This window comes from Trichechus manatus, unplaced genomic scaffold (genome assembly GCF_000243295.1).
Source record: "Trichechus manatus latirostris isolate Lorelei unplaced genomic scaffold, TriManLat1.0 scaffold00043, whole genome shotgun sequence".
NCBI classification, from domain to species: Eukaryota; Metazoa; Chordata; class Mammalia; order Sirenia; family Trichechidae; genus Trichechus; species Trichechus manatus.
The window spans coordinates 7181905-7208862 of record NW_004443979.1 but is presented as its reverse complement, the minus strand read 5'-3'; the positions used below and the strand labels follow the sequence as shown (position 1 = coordinate 7208862).

Below are 26958 nucleotides of genomic sequence, written 5' to 3'. Positions count from 1 at the left end.
TGCTCTTACATACACAGCCTCAATTCTGTCCACTTCATGGACCAGCTTTCACTGAGTCTTTCTGGGAGTTAGACCAAGCATCAAACAGTTGTGCTCGAATTCCATCCTTCTTCCCTATCTCACCTCAAGTTTGCATTCAAACCTGATTGAAAATCATGGAGTCCCTGAGAAATAGCACTTTCTATCTTACTGTAGCCCTTTTATCCAATGAAATTGGATCCTGCTAGGGTTCTTCTTTCTTAATATTGGCCAGGACTCTCCCTGATACCCGTCTTGCCTCCTCACTCCTCCGCTACCAGAGCTGCCCTTAAGTTGAACCCATCTCAAACCCTGATACCTTCCCTAGTTCTCGCTTGTCCTCTTTGCTTAGATGCTGAATCGGCCCCTGTAACTCCTGCCCAATACTGAGGATCATTGATCTTAGGGACAATCTGAGAGACAAAGTCCCAGAAAGACTCCTACCACCTACTTGTTTCCCCAGTAGCCATCTCCACACCTAACTGAGGATGATTCCAGTACCACCTCATCCTTTGCACCCCCGTTGGCCCTGGATGAAGTCTGCATTGTCACCCATTGCCAGCCAATAGCTCACTAGCTCACTTCCTGAATCTTCCCACTCCAATCTCACCCCTACCTGGAAAAGTCAACTTCTCCCTATTCTGTCTTTTCTTATTCCCAGTTGCTAAAGTCCCATTGTGACTTATGACAAAGCCTACTGAAGTAGAATCAGTTTCTAAAACTAAAGTCTGAGATCCTGGAAATGGAAGAGAAAAGAAATGGCATTCTACTGATCACCTGACCCTAGAGGGCCCAAAGGCTCCTCCTTCATTTATGAGCCCTCTTCTCTCTGGTGCTTTGCCTTACAGACATATACCTGGTCTCAGTTAACTTGTTTAAGGCATTGGGGAAAGGCCTAGGTGGAAGAGTCAAACAGAGACAGACAGAAAACCTGTTAGGATGGATTCTACCAACCTCTGAATATGGACTAAATCCTGGAGAACTCACTCCTTAAAAATTTGCATGAAATAATTTACACAAGGTTGATATTCTCATGCTGGTTTGGATTAAGTTGTTATGCTGCAGGCTAGATGTTTAGGTTCAGAAGACCTGGCTGAGCCCTTATCTTTCAGCAGGTTGTGGGCCACCTCAAAGCTCTCATCACTTAAAATAATTAGCTGACTCTCCCACCTGAGTTAGCAATTTGGTGATCTGTATGCTAAACCAGACTTCTACAGGGAAAAAAAAAAGAAAAAAAGATCAGAGTGCCAGAAGGAAGCTTAATTTTTAAGGTAAATTTGGATCCCCTTAAAGGACATCTCTGAAGATGGTCTAAACCCAGGGGATTCGTAGTTTTTCTGTGCCCGCAGCTTTTTTTGTTCCCCTAGTTATCTAGCCGTATTCTCTATTTTACATTATATGTGGAAAATAATGCACATGATACTTAGAACTTACTTTTGATAAAAAAAAAAATGTTTCATATTTCTAGAACTGAGATTTATTCCTAAAAGGATGGAGAATCGCTTCCAGATGTATTTTTCAGTCACCAGCTTTCTTTTCTTACGTATTGACAGAGGGAAGGTTTTATCAAGGTCTTTGTGATGGGCTTGTTTATAATGAGAAGATATTAGTGGAGCACATCTAAGTGCTTATCACTAACAGACGACTGAAAGGAGCATATGGCAGGAAGAGAAATATATATTTGTCCAAGCAATGTGCTTGTTAACACTCCCACACTCATCCTAAACTCTGTTGACAAGTACTTACAGCATCGCGCACATCCGCTCATTGTATCAGAGAAGAAAAATAAAAGTCAAACAATGGTTTCTTCAACATGGGATTGTCAAATAGTGCTAATTTGAACATTCTCATCAAAAATGATGGGATTTCAACTCAGAAATCCTGTGCATTCTGCTTCACTGTTGGTGGCATCCTGGCAGTGCTTTGTCAGGGGTTTAGAAAACTACGGGCTTTAGCATTTTTGTACAGCTCTTTATGATAAAATAAGAACAGTGAAAGGAAGCATGAGGATTGAGCTCTTATATAAAGTTGAGCTTGGGGGCAAAGAATCTTTCGGTTCAGAAATCTTTTTGAAGAATGTCTGTAGATTAGATTTAAGACCAGACTAAGATGAACCTTTAGAACACAGAGGCAGTTTTTACCTGGCATTGACCAAAATCAAAGCATTGTTCCAACTCAGATATGACCAATAAAACCCCCTATTGATTCATTCTTAAGGTAAACTCTGTATTTATCGACTTGCAGCTGTACCCTGAAACTCCTGTCTCCATCCTGGAGTTATAAGGAGTGGGGAGGGAGTAGTGCCACACTACTCACAGCAAAGGCCACTCTATTAACCCTTAGGCCATAGGATTTTCTAGAGTTTAGGGAGAACCCTAAGCATCATCACCTGATTTAAATCCTCCATTTTATATCTGAGGAAATGCAGCCCTGGCCAGGCTAGATGACTTGCTAGAGTTACCAGAACCAGGACTGAAACCAGATGTTCTTTTTTGCAATTCAGTGTTCTCTCTTCTCCACAATATTCCTTTTATTTTAAAAACAACTAATTATTTTTATTATTTCATGGTTCTTGACACAATATTAGTATTTAGGCTTATATATTTGTATTCAAAATCATTTCCCAATCACCTACTTGACTTCACAAGGAAGCTACACCCATTCTTTGTTTGAGATGTTATCACTGGGATTGTTGACTGTATGGAAACCTTGGCATTTATGTCAGAGTGGAATTGTGGGTGGGAGAAAAGGTGCTTGGAACTTTCAGAAATTTTCTTTTTTTTTAGCAAAGGTAATTGTTATGGGAAAAGAGGAAATAAAAAACAGAAACCTAAGTTGCCTTAGGCTTCAGGTACTCAAAGGGGAAAAAAATGCCCTTAGTACTCTGCATTTTCTCTGTTGGTAGTTCGATTGAATTTCTTGATTTTAACTATTACCTCTGACCAAAAAAAAAAGAGTCCAAAACTATACCTTCACCCATCATCTCTCTTAAGTGCCCAGTCCTTATTTCCAACTATCCACTGGACACCTTTTCCAGGATCTTCCCAAATAAAAAGTGTCTCCAGGGAAATCATCTTTGTCTCCACACTGGCAGCTTCTGTACTCCAATTTACCATTTAGTTTATCATCATCATCCTATGACACAGGTGCAAAAAACATAGTGATATCTCTACTCCCCCGATCTCATTGCCAAATTCTACTGATTGCACCTGCTATTTTGGACCCTTCTCAGTCTCTTCTCCTGCTGACACCTATTGACGTGCTTCTTGAGCCCTTGGCATTCCCTACAGGTTTCCTTTTATACTCTTTTGTTCTAGCTAGTCTCTCTATCTGGAACCCCTTTTCCCCCATTCTCTCCATGATCATACCTTACATCAACAACTTACTCTAATGTTAGTTCCATGTAGCCTTATCTGATCCATTCAGTTGAAAATGTTTCCTTCAACCCTGAACTTACAATGATCTTACCTGTACCTTTATTATGGAGTATACTTATTACTTAATAAAAATAAATAGTATTTGTTAAGCATATATTGTGCATCAGGCATATCGCTAGGTGCTTTACATGCATTTTCATTTTCACTTAATCCTCCAGCAGGGTCCTGATGCTTGGGTCCTGTACGTAGAGATTATGACTTAACTGGTCTTGAGTACAGTCTGGACATGGGGACTTTTTTTGTTTTAACCTTTTTTTATTGTGCTTTAGGTGAAAATTTACAGCTCAAGTTAATTTCTCATACAAAAATTTATACACATATTGTTATGTGACATTATTTGCAATTCCTATAATGTGACAGCACACTCTCCCTTTCCACCCCAGCTTTCTTGTGTCCGTTCAACCAGTTCCTGTCCCTCCCTACTTCTCGTCCTGCCTCCGAATAGGAGCTGCCCATTTGGTCTCGTGTATCTGATTGAACTAAGAAGCGCACTCTTCGTGACTATTATTTTATGTTTTATAGTCCAGTCTAATCTTTGCCTGAAGAGCAGGCTTCAGGAATGGTTTTAGTTCTGGGTTAACAGAGCATCCAGGGGCCATGGCTTTGGAGGTTCCTGCAGTCTCAGTCAGACCATTAAGTCTGATCTTTTTACATGAATTCGAGTTCTGCTTCACACTTTTCTCCTTGTCCGTCAGGGACTCTCTGTTGTGTTCCCTGTCAGGGCGGTCATTGATGGTAGCCGGGCACTATCTAGTTCTTCTAGTCTCAGGCTGATGGAGTCTCTGGTTTATGTGGCCCTTTTGTCTCTTGGGCTCATATTTTCCTCGAGTCTTTGATGTTCTTCATTCTCCTTTGCTCCATGTGGGATGGGACCAATCGATGCATCTTAGATGGCCGCTCACAATGGACATGGAGAGTTTTAAAGACTCCCTGGATGATTCCAATGTGTAGTCAAGTTTGAAAACCACTGGTAACTCCAAACCCATTACCCAGATATTCTGAACTAGCTAGCATCACTTCTAAAACTTAAAAAAAAAAAAAAAGAAAGACAAACGCTAAACCCCAGCCCAATCCTACCGAACTAGAATCAGTGCGGAGAGAGCCTGAGACTTTACATTTTAACAAAACTTCACAGGTGATTCTGTCACATAACCAGGATAGAGGGTGATTTGCTTGATCACACATTGTATCATCCCCTGCTTATTACTGTATTACAAGTAACTATATATGTCTTCTTCCACCTTGTTGTTGTGCGCCATCAAATCGATTCTGACTCATAGCGACTGCATAGTGACCCTATAGGACAGAGTAGAACAGCCCCATACAGTTTCCAAGGTTATAATCTTTATGGAAGCAGACTGCCACATTTTTCTCCCATGGAATGACTAGTGGGTTCAAACCTACCAGACTTTTCGGTTAGCAGCCAAGTGCCTAACCACAGCACCACCGGGGCTCCCTTTTCCCCACCTTAAAGTCTGTAAACTCTGAGGAAAAAGTTCACATCTGATTCATCTTGGTCTGCTACCTGGCATCTAGCAAGCTCCTTTGCATATAATGTTTTTTAGATACCATAGAACCAGTGGAGCCCTGGTGGCTCAATGGTTGAGAGCTATAGCTGCTAACCAAAAGGTCAGTCGTTCGAATCCACCAGCTGCTCCTTGAAAACCCTATGGGGCAATTCTACTCTGCCCTATAGGGTTGCTATGAGTCAGAATCAACTCAATGGCAATGGGTTTTAGTTTTTTTTTTTTTTTGATAGAACCAACGATATGTCTTTTGATAATCGTGTTGAGAAAACAAAGCACACCTTTGCAGAGCACTTGTCTTCATGCTAGGTTTTTAATCTCTGATATACTGACCTGGAAACTAAGCAAGTCATTTCAATGATCTGAGCATCATAGTTGCATGGCTATTAAGTGCCAGAGTTTGGATTTGAACCCAGCTCCTTGACAATTCTCTTTCCTCTATATCTCAGGCCTTAAAAGCAACTATAAAGTAAAAAGTTCAGCTACCTAAATGTTTGGGCACATGCTGTCAGACATGTTTCTAAAATCTGAACACAGCCTGTCCATGGGGGAAAAAGAAGTTCTGTTGGCATTATGAAATGGATTTGGAAAAATACATTAATTTAAACCCAGAGATTAATTGTGGGATCTAACAGATACTCTTTCCTTCTCCTCAATCCCACCCTCCCTCACCCCTAGACATGCAGACATACATACCTTCTAATTGTTTAGTCACTGCTTTGGTAATATTTTTAGTTTCATTTTTTCTTATTTTGTGCTATTTCACAAAGACTTTTCAGATATCCTGCAGCTGAGTTTCTGGTTATACGTGGAATCTTTTTAAAGGTTTATAAGCAGTTCTGGTGATCTACTGCCGAAAGATCACAGTCATTGAAAACTCTGTGGAGTGCAGTTCTACCCTGAAACACATGGGGTCGCCATGAGTTGGAACTGACTTGACAGCAACTGGTTTGGTATTTTTGTTTACTTAGGGTAGTAAATTGACATCTTGTATAAAATTCTAACTTTTCATTCAATAGGAATATGCATATATATATAATGCATAGAAGCATAACAAAGGATAGAGGCATACAGTGGTTGAAATGACATTCAAGCAAGACCTGGAAACCTGGGTTCTAGGCTCTGTTTGCCATTTCCAAGTTGGGTGACTTTGGACAGGAAATTAAGTTTTCAGAGCTTCTGTTTTCTCATCTGAAAAGTGGAGGGGTAGGGGGTTCAGATAGATCCTCTCAAATTTTCTTCCAATTGTGAAATTTGGAAACCTTTAAAATTATAAGTCATTTATTAGGCCTTTGGTCAGGATAAAATTAATAATCAGTCCTAATCTTTATTAATAGGTTGACATTTTTAAGAACAAACAAACACTGTAATGAACTTTGTAGTAGACCTCTTTACAGTTTATAAAGTGTTCACCTTCCTTTGATTTTCTCAACATGACTGCAGGAAAGTCAGTATTATCCCCATTTCAAAGAAAAGGAAATTGAGACACACAGAGGTTGAATGACTTGCCCAGAATAACGCCAGAAAATGGCAACTCTAGACCTCTACTACCAGTAACCAGTTGCCATCGAGTCGATTCTGACTCATGGTGACCCCATGTGTATCAGAGTAGAACTGTGCTCCATAGGGTTTTCAATGGCTGATTTTTTGGAAGTAGATAGCTAGTCCTTTCTTCTGAGGTGCCTCTGGATGGACTCAAACCTTCAGCCTTTCAGTTAATAGCCAACTGTGTTAACCGTTTGTACCACCCAGGGACTCTGGATCCTACTAAGCCCTACTCTTGGGACCTTTCAATACCACAGTATTCATAGGCAAAGCTGGAGAGAGGAGGAGGCTTCATTAAATCAGCCATGCAAGAAGGAGCTCTCCTCCCCACCCCCCGCCCAGTCGCCTGTCTGCCTTCCCAAAATGTTTTCCAGCTCAGACGCCTTTAAATTGCTTTTGAATAGAATATCAAGTGGAGATTTATTTAGCATATCATTTCTGAGTGTATGTTTTCCTGAGCATTTGTAGATCTGTGTTTTTCCAAGAAGCTGAGTATTCCTGATAAAACAAGACAAGATAATGATAAATAAGCATCTATGTAAGCCTAGCTGGGAGGAGGACCAGGCACTGTAAACCCCCCTCCTGTGAAGTTAATCCCGATTCTTTTAGCTATTTCTTTATTAGTTAATGAGGTCTTGCAGAAATATGTGTCTGTGATGGTGTTTTAGCATCCTTGCCTCTAGGAACATTTTCAAATATTCATAAAGTAGCTAGTCTGACCAAACCTTAAAGCAAAGCTACATTAAGTATGAATTTAGTCACCTTCAAATGTGCGTGGTTGAAAAGCTGCTCCTGAAATAACCTAAATAATCTTCCTGATTGGTGTTTCCAGATCAGCAGCTCTGGGCACAAATGTGAAGTGTGACGGGGAAGGGGTATTATTTCAAACAGCCAGGACTCTGAAGTGCAGCCCCGTAAGCTTTGATCCTGCCTCCTGACTGACAGGAGTGTGGCTGCTTTTGGAAAACTGAGTAACTTAAAGGAAACAAAAATAAAAATGGAAACGGAATTACAAGTCCATCCCCTGAGAAGGAAAGCAGGGGCTCAATCATATTGTTCCTGGGAAGTGATAAAAACCCACTTCATTTCCTGATGGCAAAGTGGGAAAAGTGGAATCTCCAAAGATGATTTGGCACTCAACGATGCGGCTGGAAAGGCAAAACAAATGTGGGAACTCAGCTACTAAACTGAGCTCGACGGTGCAGTCAATCAGGGCGATTACCCACAGCCAGGCTTTAGAAGGTCCCCCACTTGGCAGCAGGGTCCCAGAAACACAGCTAGAGTTCACACACACCACTATCGCCTCCAACCTCCCACCACACACGCACACCCAACTCCCATCATCCCAAAGCAAGCACAGCTGCACAAGTCCTTCATACTTTTCACCCTCTCATGATTATTCCTCAAAATATCAATTAAGGAAGTTGACATTTTAGCTTGTCTTCTATGTGCAGTTTATAAGCAAAGGAACTTTTTCAAAAAAATAATAATACAATTCAAAAATGTGTGAGCCTGAGACCAGAAGAACTAGATGGTGCCCGGCTACCACTAATTACCACCCTGATAGGGAACACAACAGAGAGTCCCTGATGGAGCAGGAGAAAGATGGGCTGCAGAAATCAAATTCTAGTAAAAAGACCAGACTTAGTGGTCTGACTGAGACTGGAGGAACCCCAGAAAGCATGGCCCCCGGCCTCTCTGTCAGCCCAGAACTAAAACAATTCCCGAGGCCAACTCTTCAGACAAAGATTGGACTGGACTGTGGGACATAAAATGATACTTATGGAGAGTGTGCTTCTTAGCTCAAGTAAATACATGAGACTAAATGGGCAGCTTCTGTCCAGAGGTGAGATGAAAAGGCAAAGAGGGTTAGGAGCTGGTTGAATGGACACAAGAAATCAGGGGTGGAAAGGAGGAGTGTGCTGTCACAGTATAGGGAGAGCAATGAGGGTCACATAACAATGTATGTATACATTTTTGTGTGAGAAAATAACTTGAAATGTAAACTTTCACTTAAACTACAACAATAAACAAAAAATAAAAATAATAATGTGTGGGGATGATGAGCCAGTTTTATTTGGTTCTGGGTGGCCTGGGCTGCATGGAGTACTTTAGAGAAGAAACCAAAAATAACAGCCCAGTCTTCTCCCTCCTGGTTCAGGGATAGCCCTTCTGAGCTGCCACCAAAATGGAGCAAGTCTTCCTGGCTTTACTCTAGTATGGGCTTGAGGAACAAATCATGAGCCAAACACCTCTGACCACCAAACCCACAGGCTATTGCACTAAATCACTGTGTTATTGGTAACTCGATGCTGCCTAACATGTACTGTCTGTGATCAACAGAACCCGTTCATGTCATTGCCACTGAGCCTTTATTCACTGGAGTCTTTGGCCTTTTGCAATATCAACCCCCGAATGAAGGAAAGCTGCAGTGAAAGGAGATGGCCGTGTAATCCCACTTAGTACAAGCTGGGAGAGAGACACACATCTCCCCTTAACAAGGGCCAATAATGCAAACATTCAGTTTTGCAGCTTAGTGCTCAACTTCTTGGTCATTTTATTTGGTTCTGAATTTCCTCTAAATGTAAAAAAAAAAAAAAAAACACTCCTGAAAAATAGCAATAGCCAATAATAATGCTGCCTTGAGAAGTGACCTGAGTATAATATAGTTTTTTGTTTGTCTCTTGCCCTGAAAGACACTGAGGTCACACTGACAGCCATCATGATTACAGAAGAGACCAGCTAATGTTGGTTGTTCCAGATGTACTTCCACATTTCTCAAAAGAAATACTGTTACATCTGGGACGTAAATTTGACTGGTGTGTTGTGTACTTAATATTCTTTTACAGGTGATTCACATAACAGGCCGGCTACGCCTGAGAGTGTCACTGTCCCACGGGAGGACCGTCCCCAGCCAAATCATGGGTCTCGTGGTTGTGGCTCACGCCTTGCCGCCCCCTACGATCAATGAAGTCAGAATCGACTGCCATATGTTCGTCACACGAGTAAATATGGACCTCAATATCATTTACTGTGAAAATAGGTACTTTGTTTTTGTTTTCATTTGCCCTGTTGTATGCTGCACGTTGGGCAAGGGTTTGTGTTCTCAGCAGACTGAAGGATTTCACTCTCCCAATAAGCCGCATTATAAATCCTGATGTTGTTTTTAATGGCTGCTTGGACTGACACCAACAGGCTTTTTACTTAAAATTTTCATTGCTGTCCTGATTTACATTAGGGACAACAATTGAATGAATTGGAATACCCAGATATCCATATGCAATAATGAAAGCCCATTTTGGCTGAAAACCCAAGGAGAGAGTAGGGCTGAGATGTTATTGGCAAAACGATGCAGTAAAAGGTGTCGCCTGATGCCTCAGCCAGACCCACTTCCTGACTAATGCAAAGGTCCAGCCTCATGAGAGTCAGCGTTCACATAGCCATTAAGCACACAGAGGACAAATGAGAATATGAGTCCCCCAGAGGAAAAAGGACGGAAAAGAAATCTGCAAAACTATTAAATAAAACTGTGTAATCCTGAAGATTTCACTTCTATTAAAAAAAAAAAAAAGACTCATCATATAAATGAGTTGGCACTTCTTCCTCAAGACGGAGCTTTTATAAAAGGACTTTTTAGCCTCTGGTTAAAAAGTTCACTTTTTCCATTAAGCGCAGAGCAAGGGACAAGGAAATGGGACAGTGCCCCTTAAGACCTTTCATCTAGAAGTCACCAGCCCATCATCAGACTGATTGGAAGAAGAGAGAATAATGGGGATGTGGGGAGAGGGGTTGAGAGAAACTGCATGTGTGTGGCTCGTGCGAAGGAAGCGTTGGTGATAATACCACCATCCCCTGGTGCCCAGGGAAGATTACTGAGTCGATTTGGGAGGATGCTTTTTTGGCACAGATTGTCACCGGGCCTGAAGGCAATACAGGTTCAGTGAGCCCTTCAGAGGGGAAATTAAAGAGCAGAATGGTCAAGTGGCTTGGGTAATTGACCTCTCCAGGAGCTAGCCAAGAAGAAGACAGAAACCTCCTGCATCCACTTCACTGGGAAGAGCTAAAGATATCGAGACCAAGTTAGAAACTGCCAACCATTTCCAGTCAGGATTTCATTCAAAGGAAAGAATTCACCAGTAGGAAAAGATACCCACCTCTGAGCTATTAGTGTTCAGTGGGGTAGAAGACAATCATGAACCTATCAAACTGTTATTCGATAAGTAATTCAAAATATGCTTTTCAAGATTTGTTGGCATTTATTAAGATTCTTAATATCATAACTGTATACTTGCCTATGTGTGAGGTATTCTGGAATGGGCACAGAATATCAGCAAAGGCTAGTTAGTCAGAATGATTAGCTGGAGTTGACAAGTAATAATAAAGATACCAGTTGCCTTCAAGTGGATTCTGACTCATGGCAACCCCATATGTGTCAAAGTAGAAATGTGATCCATAAGGTTTTCAATGCTGCTTTTTGGAAGTAGATCGTCAAGCCTTTCTTCAGGGCTCCTCTGGGTGGACTTGAACCTCCAACCTTTTGGTTAGCATCCAAGCCCATTAACTGTTGGCACCACCCAGGGATGCCTAACAATAAAGATAGCTAACTTTTATTGAGCACTTACTAGGTGCTAGATGATGTGCTAAGCACATTATTTGAACCACCTCATTTAAGCTTCCCAGCAGTTCTATGAGAAAGGTGCTGCTACTGACTCCATTACCCTCAAGCCACTTCAGTTTAGGGGAAAAGGTTAAGTGGCTTGCCTGGGGCCAAGATTTGAACACAAGTCTGTGGGATTCAAAAGCCCATGCACTTAGCCACATTCTATGGGGACTCCCTGGATTCCTTGTCTCCTCCCCCCCGCCCCCCAAGTCAGGCTGAATTACAGGGTACCAACAGAATAAACTCTGAGTGGGGCCTTTCATACATTATGAGCCCATGAAAGGACACCATCACAGCCAGCAAAGCAGTTTGTTTTCTGACTAAAACGTAGCATACTAGAGAAGGAGCTCCAACCAAGGGAAGCAGATTTAAGAGTCAAAGAACGAACTATGGCTTTGCTTCTTTGAAAACATGGTTTCTTGTATTCGGAAAAGGAAGCTTTTTGAAATCTCCGGAGAATTCAGCTTCCTTCATTTAGATTTACTATCCCCACTTCCTCCAAAAAACAGAGGCTCCTCTTATTTACCTAACTCCCAATAATAGTCCTGTCCCAAAACCAGTGCTTAATTTTCGTTCCTGTGATCACAGATTGATTAATTCTTTTGACAAGCTCCATGGACATGAGTGCCTTATGGGTGCCACTCTAGTAATTGAGATCATTTTCTGTGACCCGCTTTTAGCTTTTTTCTTCCCATATAAAAAAAAAAAAAGCTTTCCACAACCCCTTATTAGCCTATACAATACAGCATTATTTCCCAACTGAAGATGATAGTAATTATGAAAAAGACCTGTATTGAAGGTAATTGTATATTTGAGCCGACAGAGAAGCATACTGTGTGCCAGGCACTATGCTAACTTCATTTCATTTCATTCATGAATCCTCTTACCAACCCCTCAGGTTGTTTTACAGATGAGGAAACTGAGGCTCAGGGGAAAGGATGCCATCAGGATTCTGATCCTGATACAGGTCATCAGACAGCTCTGGTGCTTTCTACACATACAGTAAGAGAGCCTTGAACATTGAGCTGGTCGTGTTTCGCTACAGCAACCGGCTCTAGTGCATAGAAGGGCTTCAGGAAATCGTTTTGAAGGATTTTATTCAAATAGAGAATAAACTAAAGAAATGTCTTCCCTAAAGACCAGAGTGGCTTTTTCCTGGGGTTTATTATTTAATTAGGGAATTGTTAGCTGGAAACTACAGCTCTCTCCTTGCCTCTGCAAACCATTCTTCTCCTCTGGCATTCCCCAGAATGGCCTCAGGCAAAGCAGACATCTGATGCTTTCAGAGGAGCTGGCAAATTTCGGAAACACCACTGAGGGTCTTTTAATGACATCCCAGAAAGGGGGTATAAACTGTTCTTGGAAAACAGCTAATGGTTTTAGGAAAACACCAACTAATCTGTTTTGTACCAGAGAACCCTGAAATCGTTAGAAAACACTCTTTTTTGTTTCCCCAATTAGTCTTATCTTTCCAAGAATTCTAGTTTTGCCAAAAGTTTTATGCCAAAAACTAATTAAATTGCTAGACACTGAGAAGTTCACTCGCTGAGTAGTGTATTTTAAGTAGATTCCATATGATTTTGTTTTTGTGTCTTATTTCCCAGCTTCCAGGGCTAGACGTAGCTCCTCAAGAATGATTTCGCGTGTCTTAAAAGTGTCATTTCTAAAGATTCACTTCATATTTAAGTAGATCATAAATTATAAAAAGGACAGTAAAAGGAATACATTAAATTTTACAATATATTCTGTCTTGGGCTGACCAAAATGAATCTGTACGTGGGCAGGGAGGAGGGTAAGAAGCATTTTGAGGCGTTTGTGTAAACCAGGCAGAGTCCCCCAACATGTTTTCCCATTTCTGTTCTGTTTTTCTGTGCTCCTGCCTGAGGACATTGACATCTGGACAATCAATGACAGAGGCTGACACACACGTACTGTCGAGCACAAGCCTGAAAGAGCTGCTGAAACGGTTTAAAAGTTTCTGTGTGGAATCCACCACAAAGTACCAGTTAAAAGGAGCAGGAGTGAAAGCTGAGCTCCCAAATGACTAAGACTAAAAAAGATAATACCCTCAGGCATCTGTATGTCTCAGCATTTAAATTATATCCCTTGAAATGCCAATTTGGACTTTGTGCCAAGAAGCAGTTGAAGCTCTTTTTCATGGAAATACCCAATAGAAGACCAATCTGTTTAAATGAAAGGTGTCTCTAATCATTTGGTATAAACATAACATGTTTTTATTTTATTATGTAACCTTGAATTATCTTGGCTTCAAATGAGGATCTTGCATTGTTACTGATTCTCAATAATTTTATGGAATTATGTTGTCTAAATGTGCACTCTAATGCCAAAAAAAGAAAAACCTACCAATTATTTAAACACTATTGCTTGATCTAGCACATTTCTTACTTTGTAAAAAGTCTATTATACATTAAAGAAATAATCTTATCTATAAAGGGTTTCCCTCAAAGTGCCACGTCCTCATGGTTAACCTGGTATAATGAAAATATGTTTGTAGATTTGTTTCTAAGTCATTTGAGAGTTTCTGTATTTTTCCTCCTTTCTTAATTCCAGCCTGTGCTCTTCTCTTTGTAGGATTAGTGATTATATGGATCTGACCCCTGTAGACATTGTAGGGAAGAGATGCTACCACTTCATCCACGCTGAAGACGTTGAGGGCATCAGGCACAGTCACCTTGACTGTAAGTACCTCCTGGGTGTGGGTATAACCCAGGCTGGTGTCTCTCTCTGATGCTTGTTTGGTTTAGTGCTAATGTCTCCCTGTATCTCTCCTGTGTACATTTGAGATGACTGTCAGCGCACCATGAGAAAAAGTGAAACATAAATCACTTCAACTTGTGTTAGATTGAAAGTTGGACCTCAGGCCCAGAGAAACTGCTGGATCTTTAGGCACTCACCCTGAATTTCATGGTCTCTTGTGCTCTCTCTCCCATGAGGTGGTAGGGGACCTTTGTCTTAAGTGCTTTCTTGACCCTTTCATTTCCTAGAGAGCAATTTCAACTCTGAAATTTTTTGTCTCAGTTTCAAAATATATATGAGGAGAAGACAAGCTCAAATAGACCAGAGCCTCATAAAAATTCCCACTTGACTAGCCACGGAACTGGGGCTGGGGTGAAACCCAAGGGGTAGGGACAGAGCACATCTTGTGGAAGTCACCACCACCCTTTTGTGGGCACAGCAGTTCTCAAAGGCAGTGTCTTTTCACCGTGTTCTGCAGAGGAGCGGGTACCTCCATGCCCTGACTTCTGGGAGAGAGAACCTAATCTCAGCTCTTTGAGTCTGGTTCCTGTCTCCTGACCCACAGCCTGAACCCCAAAGTACTTTCAGTGGCGTGTAAGAAAGGACAGACAAGCAGGGTTCTGGCAGGGTCTGAGCAATAACACGCACACCCACATCCTAATGGAGTTTTCCCTAATCAGAGTCAGCTGGCCTGTTTACGCTGTGCGTGGAAGGGGTCTGAGAATCCTGTAAGTTAAGACGCACTGATCTGGTGAGCCACTTAAGAAGGGGGTGCCCTCTTCCAACCAGAGGTTCTTTTTATGACCATTCAGTAGAGTCTTCCTGAAAGATACAGGCTATATTCCTCGAAGGTTCTAAACCCAATTCTGATCTCTGGTTAACTACACGTGAAGTACCACAAATGAGATGGTACAGCTTGAAGATGAAGTTGTTTTTTTTTTTGTAATAAAACTCAGCTGGGTGTTCTTTGTATTCATCTGCTCTCCCTTTTCTTGCCATGGTCAAGGAGAGTTTTCAGATCTGTCCTGCCCTGTGCAGCTGTTTGCTCATTTCAAACTCAGATCTTCAAAAACATAACGGACAGACAGTAAACTAGCCAAAGCCTTGGAGTATGACCATCTTGTGCTGTGTTTTTAACCCTGATTAGAACACTGACATGGGACCAAGGTCAACGTCAAATCGTGTATGTGCCATGGCTCTGGGAAGAGTCCACCTGCAGGGCTGCTCTCTAGCAGGTTGCATTCCCAACACTGACCGCGTGTCTGAAATCACACACCGGGGATTTAGGGAACACACTTGTTGCTAAGAATGAATGGGTGTCATGTATCACAGAAGCAGATGGTTCTCCAATTAATTGAAATAAAAATTGATGCTGTTTCCTGAAGAGAAACATCAGGTTCTTTGTAGCTGGGAATTCAGAGGAAATGGAAAAAGTCAGGACCTTTGGAGGAAGCAATGGATATATTTTTGGACCACTGTACTCTATAGATAAAGACTTAAAAGTAATATATTGTTTGTAAAACGCTGTCACAGAGCGTGTGTGTGTGTGAGGGGGTGCTTTTTCATTTTGGAATCTCAACTGAGGTCTAAATTCAAAAACCTGATGCTGACCAAAAAAAAAAAAAAAAAACCTTGTCATCTGCAGCTATTATTTGGAAAACGCCCTGCTATCTCCCTGGGATTTGATTTACAGCTCAAAGAAACACAATTCCTCAGGAACAGTGAGCTAGGGCAGTTCATTTCTTCCCATAAAGCAAAGGTCTCCAACAAATACATTTGAAACCATTCTTTCCGATCTACTTTTATCTCATTTTCAGTAGCCAGAATAATTTGAGAGTGCTGAAAATAAACTACTCTGCCATTCACTATTGTGCTGTTCTCCTAATTTTTCTGGTATTGTGCCAACTAATAAACAGAGAGGTATGCTTTCAAATCTGTGCGTTTTTTCATTACTTCATATTGACATACTGGCTATTGCTTTATGATTTAGCCTACTAACAATGATTGAGTTCACTCTTTTAACTCATGCACATGACTTCTAATTTTGAGTTCTTTTAATAACCTTAAACACATGAAAAACAAATAGAATGAACTGATAATTCTGTACAGTAAAATACACTTCACGTATTTAGCTATCATGCTGTGGAATAACTCCACAATGTCAAGTAGCACACAATTAGTAAAACTGTAGGGGGAGGAAAAGAAGTGTTTTGATCCTGAGGAATTTGGATCCTAATCAGATTGAAATTTCAACGTTCTTACAGTGCTTAATATCTTCAATCACACACAAAAAAAAAAATCAAACTGATTCCAATGTCAGCTTTTGCTGTGACTGAAATAAAATGCTAAAATATACAAATGCATCTCACTTTGTACAATAAACATTAACATCATTATAAAGTAAGATTGAGTCTAAAATTGTGTGATAGAATGTATGATGTTTACCTAATTCTCAAACCAAAGCCAGCCCAGTAACAAAATGACAGAGCATGTAATAAGTCTTGGTTGTGTAAACATTGGAAGAACAGGGAGAAGCCAGCACAGCATCTTACTTATCCAAAGCCCTAGGCTATTACTGAAGGATGCCTCAACTGTGCCTTCTTGGCAAGAGAAGGTCATGGTGACATAGAATCATTTCAAGAATAAGATAGAATTCTAAAACAAAGGAATGGTTAAAAAATAAACCACATAAACTATTTAGCTTTTCCTCCTAGAGCTATTGGCACAATTCCTAGTTGTGTGCATGAAAGACAGGCTTTAATCATTTGATGAGAGTTCTGATGTTTTTGGTGTATGTCTTATTCTCCAGTTTATGGATAACACTGAAAATAAATACTCAGTAGCCTTTGCTAATTAAGCATACCTTCTTTATCACTTGTATGTTTTTCCCCAGCATAGGCATCTGTAAATCCATAAATGAACCCATCTCTAGCATAAGAAAAAAGGGAATGTCAGCTGTATCAGGCTTTGACAACTGGATAAGTTGAGCCAAGAACCTTGTGCCATCTACTTTCTCATTAGGTTAACATGAGATGCCCCATAGTGCATTGTGTATCAACATAAAGAATCACTGAGAATCGCATCATCAATGCCAACTGTTGGATTAATGAAATTATTCTGAGACTCTAAAATCAAGGGAGTTTCAATGCCCCTTCTTCCACACTGTGACCAAAGACTTCTGTGATTTCTTTGTCTTTAAGCCACCTCATGGAAGTTATTGAATCCCATTTCACTGATTCTTCACGACAAATTAACCAAATCGACATTTCAGTGTTTGAATTTTAAACCACTCCTATTAGTAATTATTTGAGCATCTTTGCCTCTCCATCACCCTCCAGTTCTCCATTGCTCAGGAAGTATTGGCCTTGAGATTATCGGTCATGTCTCCCTTCAGTTACCTGGAGTGTCTGTGTCCATCTTGAATTATGAGAGAGGTTTCAGCACACCCATTTACCACGCTACCTCTGCCTATAGCCAGATAAATAAAAGGGCAAACCACAAATGCTAAGCCAGACGGAGATACATGCGTTGCCTTTCTCTTTATTCCCATTTAATCCAGCCTGAGGGAGAAGCCAAATTTGTCTTCAGATGGCCCTAAGGTTCTTTCTGGGTCAAATGAGCAACAACTTTCTAAAACCCTGAAAAGCGGCCAGCAGGAAACTTCCTTTCTCTTTACATATGCTCCACCAGCAAGGCTCAGTGCTTTTGGAACTGCAGGGTTTTAGAGAAAAGGATCCAGAGAGTATAGATGTGGCAGCAGCTTTCCCTTCCTAGAATCTCGCCCAAGGAGCCATGGTGGCACAATGGTTAAGCACTTGGCTGCTAACCAAAAGGCTGGCGGTTCAAACCTATCTAGCGACTCTCTGGGAGAAAGACCTGGCTTTCTGTTCCTGTAAAGATTATAGTCTTGAAAACCCTATGGAGCAGTTCTACTCTGTGACATGAGGTCACTATGAGTTGAAAGTTGACTCAACAGCACCTAACAACACAACAACCGAACCTCTGCCCAGGATGGTGAAACTCTGGGAGAGTGACTTAAAAAGAGAGAAGAATTTCCAGATTGTCCATAGGATCATGTACAATTAAAAAAGCACAGCCCACCTAACACATTTAGGAGTGTTAAAAATACTAATAATAATACAGTAACCTAAGTGTTTATATCTTCATTAGAAACTTCTATTTTTCCTAACAAAACTAATATACAGCTACCTGGCATAATGCATTCCATGCTGTTTTGCATCAATAACCCCTACGCTTCCCTCCTGAAGGCTGCTCGCTGCCAAATGCAAGCCGACTGCTTAATGCAGGACTAGTTAGTATATCCCCTTCCAGTCTGCTGGCCCTCCATTGTAATTCCTTCCCAGCTCATTTTTTTCCACAACCGAGCATCAATCAAAGTAAGTGCCCTGCCTGCCTAGGCAACACAAGATGTCCTCCATGCATTTGTCATCTGCCACACAAACAAAGGGGGAATTTAATTGTTGATTTGAGTATACGCAGCCATTGCTCACACTAAAGGAAACTGCATGCCATGGAAGCAGAGAAAGTAGAAAGTTTGATGGGTGGGCCAAATGCAGAAAGCACAGGGTTTTTTTTTTTTTTTTTCTTTTCTCTGATCATAGCCTTTTTTCAGGGGTTGGTCTTAGCAATTTAGCTGCAACCTGGTCACCGCCTGGACTTTTTCCCTGAGCAAAATGAGTTTTTCCACTTCTTCCACATGAATATGAAAATTCCCATGAAAGGAGATGCATGTAAGAGCCACCAAGCCTGCCTTTCTTCAGAAGCCAAGCCAGCCTGCATCATGTGCCTGTCCATTAACTAAAAAGACTGGCACATGGAGACAAGATAAAGCCAGTTCATTATGAAGGACTGAATTAGTATTATTATTGTTTTACGGTTTTTTTGTGTTTTTTTGGCAAGTGCCAATTTTGGCTTTGCAAGCCCAAGGGCAGGCAGGCATGAGAACAGAGACCAGCAAGAGGACCTAACTACTAACTGAGTGTCTCTGCTCTACTTGCCACTCAGAGTGTAGCCCATGCACCAGCAATATTGGCATCCCCTGGGATTTCATAGAAATGGAGACTCTCCGACCTACCCCAGACTTACTGAATCCAAATCTGCAGTTAACAAGATCCCCAAGCTGACTATATTCATGTTAAAGTTTGAGAAGTACTGGTTATACTAGGATTTAGAAGGCATTATTTTACATGGAAATCCTGGTGGTGTAGTGGTTAAGAGTTCGGCTGCTAACCAAAAGGTCGGCAGTTCCAATCCACTAGGCGCACCTTGGAAGCCCTATGGGGCAGTTCTACTCTGTCCTATAGGGTCACTATGAGTTGGAATTGACTCGATAGCAATAGGTTTATTTTACATGGAGTAAATAGTAAATACAAATTGACTAACCATCTTAAGGATTTCATTTTCTTCTCCAATTGGATAAGTTTTCATCGTAGTAAAATAACCGGTTGCCATCAAGCTGGCTATGACTCGTGGTGATCCCATGTGTGTCCAAGTAGAACTGGGCTCGACAGGGTTTTCAATGGTTGATTTTTTAGAAGTAGATTGCCAGGCCTTTCTTTCAAGGAGCCTCTGGGTGAACTCAAACCTCCAGCCTTTCCTTTAGCAGATGAGTGCTTTAACCATTTGCACCACCCACAGATTCCTGTAGTAAAATATGAATGTTGAATTGGCTCTAAGGTTATCTCATTCAGTGTTCAAACTGAATGAGTATGTGATGACTTGATAAGGAGGTTGATTTGTCTTCACAAAGATTTAAAGTTTTGCTTATCAGTGGAGAAAGTTAACAGTTAAAACAGTAGTAATATCGAACTTACAAGCAAAGGAGATCTTTGAGTTCCCCCCACCCAGCTTAATATTTTCCTCTGTGTACATGATTATATGTGTAAATATGAGAACACTTTTCCTGTTCAAAGTCACCTAATATTTGTGAGTACTTACTATATACAGAGCCTTGGGGAGTTGCTGTAAGGTTTCAAAAATAACTAAAATATCATCTCTACCTTCAAGGAGCTTACAGATTGGTAGAGAAAGCAACATGAAAACAGTTAATTCTGAAAAGGTGGCATAAAATGGGAATTATTGAGATGTATGAATAAAACATAGAAACCCCAGGTGCGTGGGAAACCAAAGGGAGAATGGAGGAAAAATAACAGAGGAGGCACATCTTCCCTGGTCCTTGAAAGAGGAAGGCAAGAAGCCAAGATGGCAGGAAATATGGAGGCATGTTAAGAGCATTCCAGGCTTAGAAGAAGGACATGGAATACAAAAACACATGATCTTTTCTTTCTCCCCAGGTAGTACGCCAGATCTTTGATGTGACTGAAATATTCTAATACAATTCTAACATGGATTCTTGGACTTTTCCTTATTATTAGTTCAATTAATAGCTACTTTTCTTATAGTAAAAAAATAACAACTGCTATTTTGGAGAAAATAATCCATTGCCCTTGTAAGGCACAATCAGAAAAAATAAAACAAAAACCATACTTCTAAATCATCTGTTTTAACCTAACATCCCAAAATCAATTCCATTACTTATTATAATAGCATTTTTTCTTAATCTTGTATAAACTATTTTTAAAAAGCTTTCCTTAAGATGTTTAATGACATCCTGTATATCTCAAAAAACTTCAAACTTCTTTTTTTTACCAAATGAGCGACATAGTATTTAATTTGTGTATGTGTCTAGCATAAAATGGTTTTTCCATAATTATGGGAATTAACTAAACTAAAGATCGGGTTATTTAAACATCTTTATAAACTCCCACATCCTTTTCTGGCTTCCCAGAGTTTTCAGTGAGGCCCATCAATTAGAATGGCTGCAAGTAACAGAAAACCCAAGTGGAAATGACTTAAACCTTCTTTGCAGTTCTCTTAACTTTCTTTTCATGACTAAAAGACAGCTATAGCCCCTCAAACCATTAAGTCCTCACAAGGCGATGTTCAAAGTCAGGAAAGTGTCAGTCCCTTTTTGTGTTCATTTTTGAAAGCTAAGAAAGTGTTCTCCCAGAGGCTCTGCAGTTAGGGAGAAGCCCGCTAGAGTCTCATTGTCCAGCATTTCATCAACAACAATGTGCAAGCCTCAGCCATATACTGGCAAGGGGATGGAATTACTATACTGGTTTAAACAATCGAGATTTTTCCCCTGAGACTTGGGAGGAGATCATCAAATTTAAAAACCCAGATTAGAATTCTGTTATCTAGAAGGAAGTGGTAGAACAGCTGTTTGCTCAACAGACAGTCAACAATGAAAAACGCTAATATTTTCATGACAAACTGCTTGAATTTCTAAAAATCTACACAACAGATGAACAATGGAATTTGTCTGGGCTCCTTTAAATATTCCTGATTTTGTGGAACACTAGTTTTTGTATACCTGTGTCTCACTGTTTATATACGTATCTTCATAGATGTTTAGTGGACTTCGTGAACGAAGTAACTATATCCAAGACCACAGGGTCCACCAGAGAATAAATCTGAATTCTCCCTACATCCTAATCAGCTCCCCCCACCAAAAAGTAACCAAACCCATTGCCATCAAGTCAATTCCCCTCATGGCAACCCTACAGGACAGAGTAGAACTGCCCCATAGGGTTTCCAAGGCTGTAAATCTTTACAGAAGCAGACTGCCACATCTTTCTCCCATGGAGTGGCTGGTGGGCTTGAACAGCCGACCTTCAGTTAGCAGCTGAGTGCTCAACCACTGTGGCACCAGGGCTGCCTAATCAGCTTAACCTCACCAATATTCTAGTCTTCTCAATTCTCAAAGAGAGATGAAGAATTCACCCAGCTTAGCTCAGACCCCTGTGCTTTCATAGACTTACCAACCACTTTCCATAGCAATTATCACTGTTGTACTTTTGAATTTATTGGTAAAAAGGACTGATAAGCATCTGTCTCCCATTCAAAGACAAGTAGAAGTTAATCCCTATTTCCAGAGTGAAGAAACCTTTTTCAAAAACCTCCCACAGTAGGGACTCACCCCCTTGAGTCTCACTGAACAGTGTTTCATCATATTCCAAACTTACACCAATCACTGGCAAAGGGTATGGAATTACTATGACTGATGAAGAGTAATATATGAGAGCAGGCCCATGGCAGATCTTGCTCACTGTGCTATCTATCCCCCAGTGCCTGCATAGAGTATGCACTCAAAAAATATTTACTGAATGAATGAATGGATCCACCATTTTGTAGTCATAAATCTTTCTTAATGCCGTGCTCAAGAGTTCACAGCTTCTCTTTTATATAGCAAATACACACACACACACACACACACACACACACACACACAAGTGTAAAGTCTAAAAAATACTCTGTCCTTAACTGTTTCAGGTTGAGAAGGGCAGGAGTGAGTGGTACTAAAACTCCCTGGCTGGACTGAAAACAGCGTGAAAGAAATCTGAGATCTGGATGTCATTCATGCCAACCATTAGTTTGATTCTTCCTGTCCCGAACATGATACCATCAGTGTTTAAAATCCTTGGTCTCCAATCCTGTGCATTATCATGAAGAAAAGGGAAATTTATTTCTTAACAAATTGACATGTTTTAAATCAATGAAAAGTTTTCTGCATGATTTGATATTAACAGTTAATAAAAACCTATCAGTTGGCAGTGGTGGAGGAAAAAAACCTCTTCAGAGGTTATAAATCACACAGATAGCAATTCAAGCAGGGCATGTCATGAGTGTATTAGGGGAAAAATCCATAGATGATACATAGTCCTTCACAACACATCCACAGGTCTTCTGTCCTTAAGCTCATAACTCACATTAAGTATCAAATATCGTTAAATTTTACCAAATACTGCTCTGCATGTAGATTTACAAAAAAAACTAAAAACCAATTTGTGGATGCTTGCTATTTAATACATCCAGCTCACTAATTGCAAAATCTATAGGCAAGTCTGCACAGCATCAAAGCCTCAGCTGATTCTATGAACAGTTCTAAATGAACAACTGTCTCTATTTCAAGTAAATAAAGCACTTAATGCAGTTTCTGACTATAATGCTGTTTCTCTTGTGGGTTTTGAAAATGACCTTCCTGTAAGAATCAAGGACTATAACTTTTTAACTTGGTCTTGTTTTAAGTCTATGTCAGTCTCATTCCCCTGTAGCCCACAGTTTTCAAAAGCAGAGGAAAGAGTAATCCAGAATTAAAAAGAAAAAAAAAATCCTGTTTCCAGAATGAAGTTCCCTGTCAGCCTGCCTTGGGCCTTAGGTGGAGAAGCAGAGATTAAAGAGGCAGTATTCTTTTTCATGTTTCATCTGCCAGTTTTGTGAATGTAGAAAGAGAACCAGTGGCTATAGCTAAGCATCTAACTGTGGTATTAAGTAGAAAGTGTGATTCTAGCACCCTCCTTACACACACTCACACACACACACACACACACACAGTCCACTTTGGTGAATTCAAAATCACTTTTGAGTTTCTTGGAGAAGGCACCCGCTGTCCACCTGTCCTCCGCAGCCACTGAGGAAGGTACCTCAAGAAGGGGGGTGAATGGCGCTGCAGATGTGGCCCTCATATCACCATGACGATAATGAAGCTCTTTGTTCAGCTGTGTGAATGTGAAGTGTGAAATCTCCGATGATCTCACCATTTCCTATTTATTCTATACTTACCTGAATACACTAAGTATTGCAGCTTTTTAATGCATATGCAAACCACTAAAATGTCCTTTTGTGAGACACTTTGCTAAAAGACCGCTTTTAATACGTGTTCTTCATCTCCTCTTCAAACTGAATTAGACTGCTTCCTTCTTTTTAAGACACAACTCACTATTTAGAATCATTGGCTTTGATTTTGTAGAACAGCCGAACAGGAAGAGACCATGTTCTCTTTTTTCCTCCATATTTCTGAAGGCAAACTTGTACTGATTTGTTTTGATTTACCAACAGAATGATGTTCCTGCCACAGACACTGAGTTCCTTTATGTCCTTTCAGTCATCAGTCTATTTCTGTGGACAAAGTTTTCCCAAGGAAAACTGAAATCCCTCTGTTGGTAACTGTGTGCAGTCATGGATGTGTGCTTTAGCAAAAGAAAAAAAAAAGTTAATCAGATTTCAGAGTTGTTATTCTCTACAAGTGGTACATCTCTTGTATGCCAACCACCGGGTAACATTTAAAAAAGAAATTCAATAAAACTTAGCATCTAGTATTTTAGGGGGGAAGCATGTATTTGATGTAAAGGTCACTTGTTCTAAAATGTAGGCACTCTGTAATTTTCTTTTGATTGACCTGTGTATGCAGCTCTCTTTATAGTTACGGGTGGGTTGTGTTTTCACTCTAATAGCCAAAAGGACACTTTGCTCATGGTTTTCTAATTGTCAGATAAGCAAGGTTGCATCAGTTCAACCAGGAGGACTTAAGTTCTGTTTCCATTGTACTTTTCTCACTGCTGTGGGGTCACCTCTGTTCTCTTCAGAGTACTGTTTGTAAGTCTTAGGGCAATTTTAGCTTAGGGTTGTGGGGAGTGCTGACGACAGCTTCTTGGTTTTCCTTAGACGAAAAACAGCCAAAAGCAATTGGTTACACCCTGCACTTCACAGTGAAAAAGCACATGTTCTCACTTGGTAGCAGAGGCATTCACAATTTTATCTGGGGTCATTTGAAATCATAAGTGAACCCATGAAAAAAATGAATGTAGCCTTTCCTTGTGCTTCACGTTTACTCTGCAGAATCTAAGAAAATGCCATTGAAATATTTTCAAATACTTAAATCAAAATGAATTTCTATGGTAATCATTAGATTGACTTTCAAGAACTTAATTCTAGAAATGTTGTGATATAATCGGTGACTTCAGTGAGGGACACGCATACTGTTTCTACACAAAAATTTTGGAGAGCAGAAAGTAAACTTAGGGATAAACCAAAGAGAAAATGTTGGGTTATGTGTTAGAAGTACTCTGACCCCTATTATGGGCATGAGATTCAAAATATGGTCCACATATATATTTCCTCTCCCTTTGCTTCCTTCCCTTACTAGTTTTGTGTATGTGGTTATGAATTTTCTCCTGGGCTCATTGATTTGATGAGTATCTATCTCTTGTCAAGGGACAATTAACTATTTTTAAGGACTTCCCTATCAGATGACTTATATTGTGCTTATCTCTGTTTTTCCCCATAAAAGTGATTTTTATAAAGTAGACTGGTACAAACATTCTCTCGTTTCTCTCTGCTACTTAAAGCTAAAGCTTGAAAATATAAACAACAGCCACTGGATTAAAGAGAATCGAACAAGTTTTTGTGTTTTTTTAAAGTTCTGCAATTTATTACAAACTAAAAATCTCTTCCAAACTGGCACCAAGGTGGCTTTCCTTCTTGAGCTGATTAGGACCACATGAGCTCAGGAAAAGCTGTCAGATCCTGCCTCTGGCGCAGCTGGAATGATCCAACTGATTTGCCAGTTGTTTTTTTTTTTTTTTTTTTTTTTTTTAGAAGATGCTTCATCCCAAAGTCATAAATTTATATTCTGGAGCCCCAAGCAAAAATTACTCCTTGTTCATTTTAAAAGAAGTAAAATTGCATCATGACCTCTTCTGTGGGACCTCCTGAAAACGGAAGCCATTTGGGCAATATTCTGGTCAACATTTCTTGCCACTGTGGCAGGTAACTCAGTGCCTCATCTTTAATCATCTGCGTTCCCACTGACACGTGGGGGTCTCATTCAGAAAACACTAATCCCAGGGAAACAGTCATGATCTAACACCATGCTAGGATGTTTGCTTTTTAAGGATTCTGTTTGTCAGGCTAGCCTAGGGTAAAACTATGGATTAGGTCACTCATCTCTTCAGCTGACCGTGGTAGGCTCCCGATCCTGCTTTTTCGTTGTTAACCATGGTAAGTTAAGGGTCCTCAAATAGCTCCTGGCTCCCCAAGAAATTCCAGAAATTCCTTAGTGGTTCTCTTCCTCATTCATCCTTTCATAACCACCTGCTCACATCAAAACTTCTCTGCCCAGCCTTTTTTGTGTAGGTTTCCTCCCCTTGCTAGACGGCCCTCAGCCTGCATCATAAAGACTATTAATGTGTTCATGGGTCCTCACAAATTGGTATTTTCCTTCTTAAGAAAAACAGATATATTTAAGTCATATTGCCTCGAGTCAAAGAGATGATACCACAGTATCTTTTTTTTTTTTTTTAGCAAATAAGCTTTCAGCCCCCTTAACAGCACACACCTAGAGACCACCAGGGAGTCAGATGTTTTGCTGGATTCATTTTAGAACTGGGATTTTGTTTGTTTTTAAATAAGAAAAAGGGTATTATTAGGAATGTGGGGAGGTGATCTTTATGTCGGTTCTGCACATTCAAATTTGACTTTTTAATTCCTTTCTCACTTTGACCCTACCTATACTTTGTATTCTGTGTTTTTTTTTTTTTTTTGGTCTTCTGCTTTTGGTCAAAATCCAGCCCATAACACCCCGCCAGGCTGGGCTGATCTGGCCTTCCATCCTGGTGTTTTCTTCTTGAGATTCTAAAGGGGGCTTCCTAGTCTCTTTGCCTTTATTGACAATACTAGAGCTATTTGAAATGATACGAAGAAGATAGAATTATACCACCAACCACTGATTGGGTACTGTAAGTTTTCTCTGTGAAAATAGTGGACAGAATTACATAATCCATCTTTCCTCTATTAATAGTTAACCAGGTTGAGAGGATTTAAATAAAAGCACATCTTGTTGCATGCAACGATGATTTGACGGGGAGCTGTACGGCAGAGTTAGTATTTCACTGCTTTCAGCTTCACCACGCAGTTTTGTAGCCTGGGAAGCCATGCATGCAGAATGGTAGAACTTACAATTGCTTACAAAAGGAGAGCACAATGCTACCTGCAGAGCCTCCCCTCCAACGGAAGATGACAGTTCCGGGCCTTAAAAATACCCCAAACTGAACATCTAGCTCAATTGGCATGACACAGCTTATAAAGACAGTGCTCTACATTCTACCTTGGTGAGTAGTGTCTGGGGTCTTAAAAGCCTGTGAGCGGCCATCTA

At 40.4% G+C, this 26958-nt stretch overlaps 1 protein-coding gene across 2 annotated transcripts in view; it reads left to right on the top strand.

The window, feature by feature from the left end:
• NPAS3 (neuronal PAS domain protein 3) overlaps positions 1-26958 on the top strand; it is a 1017265-nt gene that overhangs the window by 977731 nt on the left and 12576 nt on the right. For both annotated transcript variants that reach the window (XM_023731480.1, XM_004376526.2), the window contains 2 exons: positions 9376-9569; positions 13779-13885. In XM_023731480.1, the coding sequence (XP_023587248.1) occupies positions 9376-9569; positions 13779-13885 (301 nt within the window). The remainder of the gene's footprint in view (positions 1-9375; positions 9570-13778; positions 13886-26958) is intronic.